At 32.1% G+C, this 13,466-nt stretch overlaps 1 protein-coding gene across 1 annotated transcript; it reads right to left on the bottom strand.

Annotated features, from left to right (window-relative positions):
• Positions 1-4,575: 4,575 nt before the first annotated feature.
• LOC138326308 (kynurenine/alpha-aminoadipate aminotransferase, mitochondrial-like) lies at positions 4,576-8,287 on the bottom strand. The gene is made up of 6 exons (XM_069272425.1): positions 8,161-8,287; positions 6,757-6,847; positions 6,289-6,372; positions 5,906-6,002; positions 5,139-5,207; positions 4,576-4,759 (listed from the first exon to the last, which is right to left on the bottom strand). The coding sequence occupies exons 3-6, from the start codon at positions 6,353-6,355 to the stop codon at positions 4,606-4,608; spliced, it is 387 nt and encodes a 128-aa protein (XP_069128526.1). The 5' UTR covers positions 6,356-6,372; positions 6,757-6,847; positions 8,161-8,287; the 3' UTR covers positions 4,576-4,605.
• Positions 8,288-13,466: the final 5,179 nt, after the last annotated feature.

The following is a 13,466-nucleotide window of genomic DNA, read 5'->3' as shown; positions in this document are numbered from 1 at the left end:
CATGGAATGAAGTAATGGTTGTGCATGCACAAAGATAAAAAATGAATTATTTTTATATAATTTTTTTGTGTTAATTAGACCTATATATACATAATTAAACACCAATTATTGTTAAAAAAAAAAAAAAAAAAAAATATATATATGATGACCAGGGAATATGTTTTCTATTCGGGGCAGAATATGTTATTCGATGGATAAAGGTTGAAGCTATCTGGCGTTTTTTTGTTTTTTTGTTTTTGTTTTGCATGAAAATATATAAAAGTACGAAAAAACCGTTACGTTAAACGTTTACGGCAAAATACAAAAAAACTACGTTGATTCTGGAATAAAAATTCGAACACCAATTTAAGATTCAGTATACATATTTCTTGATGTAAATAATCTTACGACCGATGGTGTACCCAGACAAAAAGATCAGACTGGTATCGATAGATCTCAGGTTTCATTTGTTTGTTTGATTTTTGTTTTGTTTTTCTTTTGTTAAAACCAGCAATATGGGACTTTTACGGCCACTAGGTGATAAAGATAATATTTTGCATGAAGAAAACTCAGTGTCAACTGCATATTGTATGCTATTTAGGACAGACGACTTTCTAGGGTCATGGTAATTCAGAGGACAAAAGTCAAATGATAAAATTACAATATCTAGTATTTGAGTCCTCCTACTTTAGAGTAGAAATGATACGTTCTGCAGTTTTTTGAAAATTTCATTATTATTTATATTATTTTATTAATTTTGGTTTTATTATTTTAAGCATTAATATTTTTAATGAATTTGCTAAAAACTTCCTTTTGCAACCATTTGATAATTTGAGAAGCTTTTAGTTAGTGCATGTTTCAGATAATTACATTAGTATTATATGGTCTGGTTGTGATACGAATATTGAAACCATATAAAATGCCCCAGGAAGTAATCATCTAAATTTATGTTCAATCCTGAAACATCAATCTCATATCAATGTTATCAAAATAAAAACGTCACTATGAATATACAATTAATAAATTTGCTGATGATACTTCCTTCATATTATTCAGAAATCATCCATATTCTTATGAATATTGTTCTTGAGTATTTCACGGGATTTTGGCCATATATCAGGTCCAAGATAATTAGAGATAAATATTGGAAAAAAAACAGGCATTATGGATGGGGGTAAAAAGAGTGGTGAGAGAAATACTTCCAGAAAGAAATTTAAGATGGAATCATCAAGGAAATTTAAATTGCTTTGCATTTCATACAATTTTAAATAAGAAAATAATAATTTATGATAATTGGTATTCAAAAATTATATTATGTTAAAAGACATCTAAATGACTGTTCCTTTAGAAATCTTACATACATTGGTAAAGTAACTGTAATACAAAAATCTAGCTCTACCCATTTTTGATCCAATCGATGACAGTTTTACCTGCATCCACCTCCCCAAATTGTGCAAGCGCTCCAAAAATGTGTTTAATATTTGGACTACGTGTTCCGCATATTTTAACTTTTTGTCATGCTTTGAAAATGTGTTGGATACAAAAAACTAATAGACCCTTCAAATTGTCCTCCGTGGAAGTCACTTCTTTTTAGATGATATTGAAGTATATGAAGGGGATAAGGTCTTAAGACCAAAAAAAAAGGAATGTTGGTAATAAGTAGATCTTTAAATACTTTTTGGAAAGAAATATTTGCTGAGCTAAGTGGAGAGGAACTCCCCATAACCCCAGATTCGGTTGCCTCACAACCATTATGGTTGATTAATTTCTTAAGATTGATAACAAATTTTTTATCTACAAACATTGGTGTGATTGTTTTAATCATTAATGATTTTATAGAAAACAATGTACTTTTAAGGTTTTGTGATTAATATAACTTGACAATTTTTTTTTTGAATTTTTATCGTGTACTGAATCAAATTCAAAGGCAATGGAAGAGTATATTGCTTAAACAGGAAAATGACTTAATTAATTTGAAACCAAAAAATATTCGATATCTTAAGAAATATTATAAGATTACAAAATATTTTTTAAAAACTTATGTTAAATCTTATAATTGAATATCCGCGGAAAAGTCAAAATTTGTGGCAGGAGATTTTGCATATCAACATCTCAAGAGAGGTTTGGAATCAGTTTTATCATAACTTATAATGTCACAGACGATATGAAACTTCAAAACTTTCAATTTAAATTTCTCCATCAAATAGTATATACCAATTCCAAATTAATGCAATGTAAAATGAAAGAAACAGAAAGATGTTCTTTTTGCAAAGATGATCGAGAAACACTCATGCACCTCTTTTGGGAATGTTGCCATGTACAATCTCTCTGGACTTCCTTATTGAATTTATTGAAAACAAATTATGAAATTGAGCTGTGCAGAGACCAAACGATAATGGGTTTTGGTATTGTAGACAATGTTTTTAGCTATTAATTGAATTTTTGATATTATTGTTGAAATAATATAAATACTATTGTGAACTAAACTAAAAAAAAACTCCTTCTATTGGAGAATGGAAAGCTTATACTTTATTAAAAAAAAAATGAAAATTTTGATTTAATTTCATATTCATGGAGAGAAAAAAACCCAAATTAAATCAAAATTGGATTTTTGTAGCCATATTTTTGGAGATAAGTGAAAGAAAAAATACTAATTATGTATGCTGTTTTTGCTTCTTACTTTGTTTTGTAACATGGAGAATGAATGCAACAACAAGAAAGCTGAATTTTAAAAAAAGAGGTTTCACGCAACAGTTATACTCCCCTGAGGCGTGTAAGAAGTGCTAATTACCAAAATTAAAGGTATTGATAATGGTTTGTCTAAAGCTGAAACTGATCTATTAAACTTTCTAAAGTAGCCAAGCCATAATTATACAGTATATAAAATTTTTATAGCGAAGAATTAGTATTAAACTGTTAATTTTGCCGTATATACTTTAATTTTAGCAACATTTATCTTTAATAAACAGCATTTATCTTTAATAAACAGCATTTATCTTTAATAAACAGCCTTTATCTTTAATAAACAGCCTTTATTTTTAATAAACAGCCTTTATCTTTAATAAACAGCCTTTATCTTTAATAAACAGCCTTTATCTTTAATAAACAGCCTTTATCTTTAATAAACAGCATCTATCTTTAATAAACAGCATTTATCTTTAATAAACAGCCTTTATCTTTAATAAACAAACAGCCTTTATCTTTAATAAACAGCCTTTATCTTTAATAAACAGCCTTTATCTTTAATAAACAGCATTTATCTTTAATAAACAGCATTTATCTTTAATAAACAGCCTTTATCTTTAATAAACAGCCTTTATCTTTAATAAACAGCCTTTATCTTTAATAAACAGCAGCTTTATCTTTAATAAACAGCCTTTATCTTTAATAAACAGCATTTATCTTTAATAAACACAGCCTTTATCTTTAATAAACAGCCTTTATCTTTAATAAACAGCATTTATCTTTAATAAACAACCTTTATCTTTAATAAACAGCCTTTATCTTTAATAAACAACCTTTATCTTTAATAAACAGCATTCATCTTTAATAAACAGCCTTTATCTTTAATAAACAGCATTTATCTTTAATAAACAACATTTATCTTTAACAAACATTTTTCTTTAATAGATAGCATGTATCTTTAATGAAAAGCTTTTATTTTGAGCGTTATTTATTGTTTGCGTCAATAACAGTTCACGAATTAAATACTACGCTTATTTTGCAACGGTCTTACTTAATGAAATATAATTTTCAGGTCATGTTGGACCGTTGCATGAAAAAAATATGACAACTAGGTGGGTTTCACTGCTATGAGATATTTTCGACAGCATGCTGATATTGGGTACCCACGATTTCGCGCTTCACGCTTACTTCACACAGGGGATACGTTATTACATCACCTGTTGATGGAACTTTATTTATATCAGCAATATTTACCTTAAACAAAACATCCTGACAGCCGTTCAATATTTACCGTAAACAAAGTATCCTGATGCCGTTCAATATTACCTTATAAAACAACCTGACTGCCATTCAATATCTACCTTAAACAAAGAATCCTACTGCCGTTCAATTTTTTACCTGAAACAAAGCATCCTGACTGTCGTTCAATATTTACCTTAAACAAAGCATCCTGACTGTCGTTCAATATTTACCTTAAACAAAGCATCCTGACAGCCGTTCAATATTTACCTTAAGGAAAGTATCCTTACTGCCGTTCAATATTTACATTAAACAAAGCATCCTGACTGCCGTTCAACATTACCTTAAAAACAACCTGACTGCCGTTTAATATCTACCGTAAACAAAGAATCCTCCTGCCGTTCAAAACTTACCTTAAACAAAGCATTCTGACAGCCATTCAATATTTACCTAAAGCAAAGCATCCTTACTGCCGTTCAATATTAACTTTAATAAAGCATATTGACTGCCGATTAAAATTTGCCTTAAAAAGAATCCTGTCTGCCGTTCAATATTTACTTTACACAAAGCATAATGACTGCCTATCAATATTTGCCGTAAATAAAGAATACTGACTGCCGTTTAACGATTTTGATTTTACTTTGAATTTATTTTGGCCTTTTATTTCGGATTATTAATATACTAGCTTTATACCGTTTTTACCTAATTACATTTAATATTTACCTTAAACAAAGCATCCTGACTGCCGTTGATAACGATGACCTCAGTCCCACTAGGGTGAGTTGGGTTTGCCATTCCCGGGGGATTGTGTATCCTTTTTTGTAGTTCCTTGAGCCATTGTCGGAGTGCTGGATAACTGTTTGCAGTAATAAAACCAAATACCAATTGAGTGTACATAACAAAGTTGAGAATACAGCTTATACAATCTTTTGTTGATCAGCGTCAGGATATTTTTCATCGAATGTATATAGATACATATATATATGATAAACTTATATAAGAAATAAAAAGATATGGGACAAAGAAGTAATTCCGTGTGGACAAAAAAATTGTCACATTTTCAAGGCGATCTGCCCCTTTATCAAGACATACAAAACAAACACGATTACATAATAGGATACAAACAGTAAAACGGGACAATGAAAGAAGACAAATATGGGATGGAATCCCGTATCATCTGGAAAATCATGTTGATATTATTTCCTTGACCCCTACATATATTGTAAGAATCTTACCCTTCGCTATGAGAATACTGCATAGATAACGCCATATCAGCTGGGTCGATGTGCAGTTCAGAGCCGTCTCTAAACAATAATATTGACACACAGAATGTAGGCAATGTAACGGCATTATTATGGGAATTATTTGTCAGTACGGAAACGGCGCCAAAAATTGTTAACTGGGAAAAATATACACTTATGTTATTTAAAAGGTAAACGGAAATTTTTGATGTGTTTCAAGTGAATTCTAAACTCATAACGTAAGTTAAAAACATACAAGTGAGATAAACACTAACGAAGTATCATCTTTCAAATATCTTTTTGTATTTAAATGTCCTCAATGAAACGTTTTCATATAAGTGCATTATTTATATTAAGTTTGATGTGTATATTCATGTGCTCAATGTAGGGGTGGGTGAGCGCGGTGGAATGCAGGCAAAGAAAGAACTAAAATGGCGGTCTTTACCTTGGATACGATAGGGGAATTTCTCAATCTTTATTTGAAATTTTATTCATTTTTCAAAGAAAAAAAAAAATACGCACTACTAGTAAAACAAACGTTGTGTTATTAAAACTATTATTATTTATTAAAGAACTTTGGCTGTTGCATTTGGAATTACTTCTTTAATTATAGCGTCAACTGCCGAAACCTTAGATGTATCGACCGGTTGGTGAATAATGTTCATTTTCTTTCAGTCACTCTCTCCAAAAAGCACAAATTATTTGTTGCTATATATAGGAATAAAATGACAAATGACTAACACAATAAAGTATTTTCATACCTCAGTTTAACAGTTGCCTCAATAAACGGAATAGCTGATGGATCTGGTAGACCTCCTCCCATGCTGATGACGTTTGGTCTCTTTATCATCATCAAGGCTGAAATATAAGCAATACATGTACGTTAAGACAATAAGTACTGATGTTTGAGGACAAACTTTTACAATTGTCGGGAAAGAAATAAACAACACTGTATAGTGAATGTATTCCTCGAAATAAATATCTAATTTATCAGATATATATCCAGCCTTTGGAAAGCATCCTTTTTTGTCTTACAAATTTTGAAGTAATACCTCCATCAATATCTATAAATTAAATCAGGTGACTAGTAGCAACATAAATCAGCGGTATATAGCATCTGATACCCAGGAGCTTTAAATACTACCCATTTGTCTAAGCGGAGTAGGCGTCCTCGCGAGGCAGGCTTGGTTCTGGAATCTCTCATAGTTCATCTTGAAACAGACTTAAGCTAGAATCCAGATATATAAATATGAAAATAACTGCAAATTAGTTCATTTTTTTTTTTATGAAAAACGGCCTTATAGATCACTGTACCGTATGTGTACATTATAGAGTTATCTCCCTTGTGGGTAGGTATCTCATTATGACGTCAATATTTTGCGATTGAAACTCACGTCGTTTTCTATGAAAAGTATGACGTTACGCTCACCAACAGAGGACGTCACAAAAAAAACTATCCTTAAAGGCATATACAGAATAGCAAAATAAGAATGACTGCATGTTGTGGCAGTCGACACCAAAAGGTCTTCTCAAATAATCATTGCTGTAGGAAATTAAATATTGTATAGCTATATACTTGGATTCTTTAAATTTTTGCAACATTGGTACCTACCTCGACTAGTTGTTTAAAAGCTGGGTCATCAGTATCATCCACAGTAGCACACTGAGACCCTGTATACAGGTAACTTTAACTGGTCACAGATCTAAATCAAGATAAATTAATGCATGTGATGACAAAGTCAGACTATTCGCCACATTACTTTGCTTTATATTATAATAGATTCACCAATAGATAATATAATCACGATAACGTGCGACAGAATAGTGTTAACAAATTTCACTACTGAATTGTCGAAGTCAGAAGTAGGTTTAATGAGACAGAGTCATATTCACCTAGGTCAAATTTAGGTTGATAAATAGTACAGTGTTTTCCAAATGCGAACTAGATTAGTATTAGTTCGAATTATTCGGTCGTTTGTTATATAAGTCCAGATAAAAAGACATTAGAACGGCGGCATTATTCGGACTATATCTACAGTAAAACATTTTTATCTGGAATAGGATCTGCTTAAAAGTGCGACGAAAAAATACGCATTCGTCTCATCAGAGGTTGGTCATTAAAAGTAAAAATGAAGCTTATATCATAACATCGCTTAAACTAACAATCTGGCTTATGGAAATCTCCACATACACAAATATCCAATTAGCTGTGTATGAGAGATCACTGCGTAGACTGTGGGATTACCTGTAGACCACGAATATTAGCTAAAAGAACGTTTAAACATTTTTTCTGACTCTACATATCTACACCTGAGATATCCATAGTGAGATATAAAGTTACAGTCAGTGGCCATACTACAGTACGCAAGTTATTTACTCTTTTTTTTTACTGTAGATTCTTGGTAATTTTTAAAACCTTTTCCCAGAAATTAATAAGAAGCGTAAAAACTTTAAAGACCTAAAAGTTATTTACCCAGCGCGTCTTTTGAAATAATAAAAATGTTCTTCCGTTGCAATATGTCTGAGTGGTGAGCGATTATATCCAAACAACGTTTGATGACGTTGCTATTTTTTTCTTTGTCAATAATAAAATGACGTCATAAAATGCATGTCTACAACAAAGATCGATTTCTAGATAAATATGACACGGACAATATTTTAGATAATTATATAGAATTTAAAACAAGTTCTTAGTCGGCATGGAATCATTTTACGATTGAATGCAAATTGACGTTAGGAATAACAATTAAAAATCTGTAAAATGACATGTAATAATACATATCAAAATTTCCACTTGCGTACCGTATTATGGCCAGTTACTGTATATAAAACGGTAGTGTTAAACAAAAACTTCGATTTAAAATCGAAAATGGCCGCATGTAATGTATTACTGGTTAAAATTATCGGTACATATGATATACATATCTACGGGCAAAGCATTCAAAATATATCTCTATAATAGCCTATGTACTAAGAGGCAGCATATTTTCATTGCCAAATACAAGATTTTACTTACCTCTCGATCTTTGTCTTTTCCGAATGACCAATGATCATAGAATGTGGTAACATGTATCTGCACGTTGTTTAATGTTGATATGCAGGACAGTTGTTGCAGAGAAAGCGGTTTGAAGTGCTAATTATTCCATCTGTATCAGAGATGACGGTTTAAAGTATTAATTATTCCGGTTCTGTATGAATATATTCACCATCAGGATATGATATCTAACGATTTAAGCACTCACACGATTCACGTGTCTCAACAATTTCAATTACTGATTCTGAAGTAGATAAATTATCATTTTTTTATTCAAGGGAAGCATTTTAGATGCTATGAAATGAAATCCAATCATAAATAGGTGAAATGTTCGTTTAAAATACATTTCCTGGTCGACTAGATAGAATCCTATATATATTTTTAGATAATCGTTTAAGAAAATATGGCTAACTAAGATTCCAAGATTTAATGCTTTTACACAGGATAATCGGAACCCGAATAGGACGTCACATAAGTTAAGACTGAATCCATAATGATTATCTAAGTGTATCAAACATTTAGCTTACGCTTTCACTGGCTAGATTGTTCCATATCTCCAGAAAAAGTGTTTCTGTTGTTGTTGTTTTGTTTGGGTTTTCTTCGCAATTATTTGTACAAAAAGATAAGAGAAAAAAGCAAATTGCATTATACAATGTTCTTTTTATTTGCAAATGTTCTTTTTATCATTCATATTTTATTGATTTACAGTAGCACACGGCATTACAAACAGAAAGAAAATGCATGGTATATCGTTTGACAATTTCCATAAGGTAAGTATGTTGTGTCATTAAAGCTGACAAACACATGACAATACAAGCTTTAACACGTGCGATAGCATACCTGTATATAAAAATGATATCATCATTATATAACATACATACAAGATAAGTATATTACCACTTTCAAAGACTGAATAGTACTAAGACATGACAATACAAGCTTATACAAGTTTATACATATGTAGTGTCAAAGATGTATTATTATATAAATAATAGGGAACATAAGCACAATATGTATTGTAAGTACTGTAGGCAGAGGTAAGTTTCTGAAAATAGGTTTGCTCTTTATATCTACCATGTTAATTCCAAAGATGTCCTGAGGTGGATGAAAAATTAGTCTCTACAATGAATTCCGTATAACATACTGTTATTACCAGCCTTGATAAATAAGTTATACAATCAAGGGTGCGTAAAATTAGTGTGTCATTCAAAAGGTATTTCATTACAAGATATATTTAATGCATAAAAGACTTCTTTCCAAAAGGGATTGAATTTTTCAGAACACAGTTGAAAGTTATCATTGCCTGTTCCTGCTAGGCTTCAATGTGGTGAACTCTTTTCGCCCGAAAAGACGAAAACTCAAACACGAAAAGACGAAAGTGATACACGCTAATTGGCGACTTTAATTCTCGTCTTTTCGCCTTCAAAAATCTCGTCTTTTCGTCTTTTCGCCCCGAAAAGACGAAAATTAAGAAACCTTAAATTTCGTCTTTTCGCCCCGAAAAAAATGAAATTTAACAAATTTAAATTTCGTCTTTTCGCGGCGAAAAGACGAAAAGACGAAAACTCAAACACGAAAAGACGAAAGTGATACACGCTAATTAGCGACTTTAATTCTCGTCTTTTCGCCATCGAAAATCTCGTCTTTTCGCCCCGAAAAGACGAAAATTAACAAACCGTAAATTTCGTCTTTTCGTCTTCCGGTCCGGAGTGTAAGTCATTTTGAAATTTTTTATCTTTATATTGACTTAATTGTTCAGTATGGAAGCATCAAAGTAGTCTATGATAACAATCGATTTATTAAATTGATAGTATTACAAGTATCTTCATCAATAAATAAGATTATAAATTTTAAAAAAAGTCAACATGTATGTTTACAGCAGTTACGTAGATTTCTCACACGTGGCATATGCCACGTGCCACTAACAGATTCATCATTCCGCAAATCTTTTAGCGTGATTGATACATTTTCTAAAATTCATTAATATCTTATTTTTTGTGTTCTAATCGCCCTATTTAGCAATTATGCTTATCAAAACATTGCCGTGTATATGTTAGGACATAATGAACTTAAGATGCTAAACATAGTACTTACAGGAGTTGCCTCCCCTACACAACTTGACAAAAAAGTTGTCGGCGGGTAATATTTGAAAGCGTTTGAACCACGGATCAACTTGTTAACAAAATATTTTTATGAAAGACAACTCGTGAAGACTTTGAGTTTAAAGGAAGGACTTGTACCAAGAAATTGCTCAAATACAGTTAATTATAACAGTCAATCAGTAGGTACAATGTACTATATATTATTTGAAAAGACATTATGACTACATACATGACATGGTCTTCATCATAATTGTACATTAGAAATTACATTATAATCTCCGTCGTATATGAAAGATGACAAAGTATATCTGTAATTTGTTAAGATTTGTTAATTTTCGTCTTTTCTGGGCGAAAAGACGAAAATTAAGGTTTGTTAATTTTCGTCTTTTCGGGGCGAAAAGACGAAATTAAAGGTTTGTTAATTTTCGTCTTTTCGCCAAAAAGACGAAAAGACGAGATTTTTGAAGGCGAAAAGACGAAAATTAAAGGCGCTAATTAGCGTGCTTCACTTTCGTCATTTCGTGTTTGACTTTTCGTCTTTTCGCCGCGAAAAGACGAAATTTAAATTTGTTAATTTTCGTCTTTTCGCCCTAAAAGACGAGAATTAAGATATTTAATTTTCGTCTTTTCGGGGCGAAAAGACGAAAAGACGAAATGGCATAAATCAGCCACCGTAGATATTGGAAACGAATATCATTATTTGTTTCAATGCAGTAATGAAATGGTGAAACGTTTACGATAAATGTATATACCAAGTTACTATTATAGAAACCATAGTGTTATCGAAATGAAAGACCTATTTACTCTATGTAACATAACTGTTCTGACACATATATATAGGTTTTTGAAAAAAAAATGAAAAACTATTGATCGAGCATGTACATCACTTATACATAATGTAATGCACTATCGCGCGATGGGCCCAATATATTGCATGTTTATATTATGTATAGTGACCTCCTGTTACATACTTGTATGTCTGAGAGTGGAATAACATCTGAAATCTGAAATCTACACCACAGTCCCAAATTGGCAAGAACCCTCGCACCTGCCCATTCTTGGAAAGTAGGACTCGGTAAATTGTTCTACGCAGAGTGAATTTACAGGTACTACATCGATAATAATAATTTACAGGGACACGCGCCTGCCTATTATTAGAAAGTCTGACTAGGTAAATCGTCAGTCACAGAGTGAAATCACCATATTGATAAAATAATTGACAGAGAACCATGCGCCTGCCTATTATAAGAATGTCTGACTATATAGCTAGTTAAATTGTTCCAATCACAGAGTGAAATCATCATATTGACATGTACATAACAAGCACTGAGTTCAGGGAATAGTAGTTGTGAGTGGTTGAGACCTTATGTATTTCTTAAACGTATCAGACTTCCATCTACCCAACAAACGAATCTGTGCATCAGACATACCTTGTTTGACTGTAAGAGTTGCCTCCTCCCCCTATCCGAAAGCTATGACTCTTATAAAAAGTACTGTTCAGTTCACAGAACTTCAAACATTTTCTGACAACATTGTCATATTGTTTACGAAAGATTGGTTTTTCGTTATGTACAAGGAACAGACAGCCTGGTTGGGTCCTAGTTTAGGAAGATATTCCAACATAGATTGAACCAGGCATCTAGAGGAAGGTGAAATGGTGTTTCATCGTAATTGTATGGGCTTTTTGACTGCTGTTGTGTTTAAAATGACGGAAACAGACCTGCATGTTAGCAGGCTTATCATGTTGGAAAACAACATGAACATCAGATACCTGAAGAACATTGTGATACTTATCTTGTGCCGTCATTATAAGCTCCCCCAACCCTAGCCAAGCCATAAAATGCTAAAGTGAAAATGGATTCGTACAAAACTTGTTCATACAAGGATGGGTATACATATTGTAAAGATTGAACCAGTTTTTGTAGAATTTCCTCTGTAATAGGGAGACGTGAATCCTTTTGTGGCACTAAACGTGCTGCACCTGCTACTGCCTTTCTTACCACAAAAGCTTTGGTTGGGTCACTGGTGTCATATCCATTAACATTATGGAAATATGCTATGGCTGACAAGCGTGAAGTTAATGTACTAGCAGAAAGACCCTTTTCATGTAGATGTGAAACACATAATGCTACAATGGTATACGATAAAGGTATTGAGACATATTTCCGTAAAACAGATGTACAAAAAGTATTTAGATTTTCCTAATTTTGTCATATGACCTATGGGAATAAGGAGGCTTCCAATAATTTGTTTAGCGTAACAGGTAGTGTCTTTGGTCGATCAGAGCGTGAAGTGAACTTGCGTTGGAAGTTGAATAGCTGTCAGTTTCTGAACTTTTCTATCTGTAAACGAAAACATTGGTATTACCAGGAATATGAACTGCTTTAAACAAAGTATCGTTATCTAAACACAAGGTTAACAACTTGCGAATCAAGCGCATAATAATTTTATCGCGTTTGCATGTTTGGAGCATTACACATTGTAGGTGGATGATCCCCATTGCAGATTGAACTTTTATGGGGGAACCGACATCCATTGCAGTAACGGTCATTCAAAAAACTGTAACCTCAAGGGCCAGTAAAATAAAAATTTAAATATAAACTGTCACCACAAAGGTCAGTAATATCAATACTAAAATATAAACTGTAACGTCAAGGGCCAGTAATATCAACTATCACTCACACAATAAAATATAAACCTTAACATCAAGGGCCAGTAATATCAATACTAAAATATAAACTGTAACCTCAAGGGCCAGTAATATCAACACTAAAATATAAACCTTAACCTCAAGGGCCAGTAATATCAATACTAAAATATAAACTGTAACCTCAAGGGCCAGTAATATCAACACTAAAAATATAAACCTTAACCTCAAGGGCCAGTAATATCATACAATATATAAAATATATAACTGTAAACCTCAAGGGCCAGTAATATCAATGCTAAAATATAAACTGTAACCTCATAGGCAAGTTAGATAATTAGGAATTAATCTTTTTGTCAGGTTGTACTGCACGTGGAGATGTGTTACACTTTCGCTTTCGGTTTGAAGTAATTAAAATCGAATTTAAACTACCAATAAGAAAAGTATGACAATTCTTTTCCTTAAAATCAATATGGCGTCGTCAAGATAGGTTCTCAAGAGGAAATATTCTGTGGGGTTCAATTGATGCTGATCAACAG

Source organism: Argopecten irradians, chromosome 6, assembly GCF_041381155.1.
Source record: "Argopecten irradians isolate NY chromosome 6, Ai_NY, whole genome shotgun sequence".
Lineage (NCBI taxonomy): Eukaryota > Metazoa > Mollusca > Bivalvia > Pectinida > Pectinidae > Argopecten > Argopecten irradians.
This window is presented reverse-complemented; position numbering and strand designations above follow the sequence as displayed.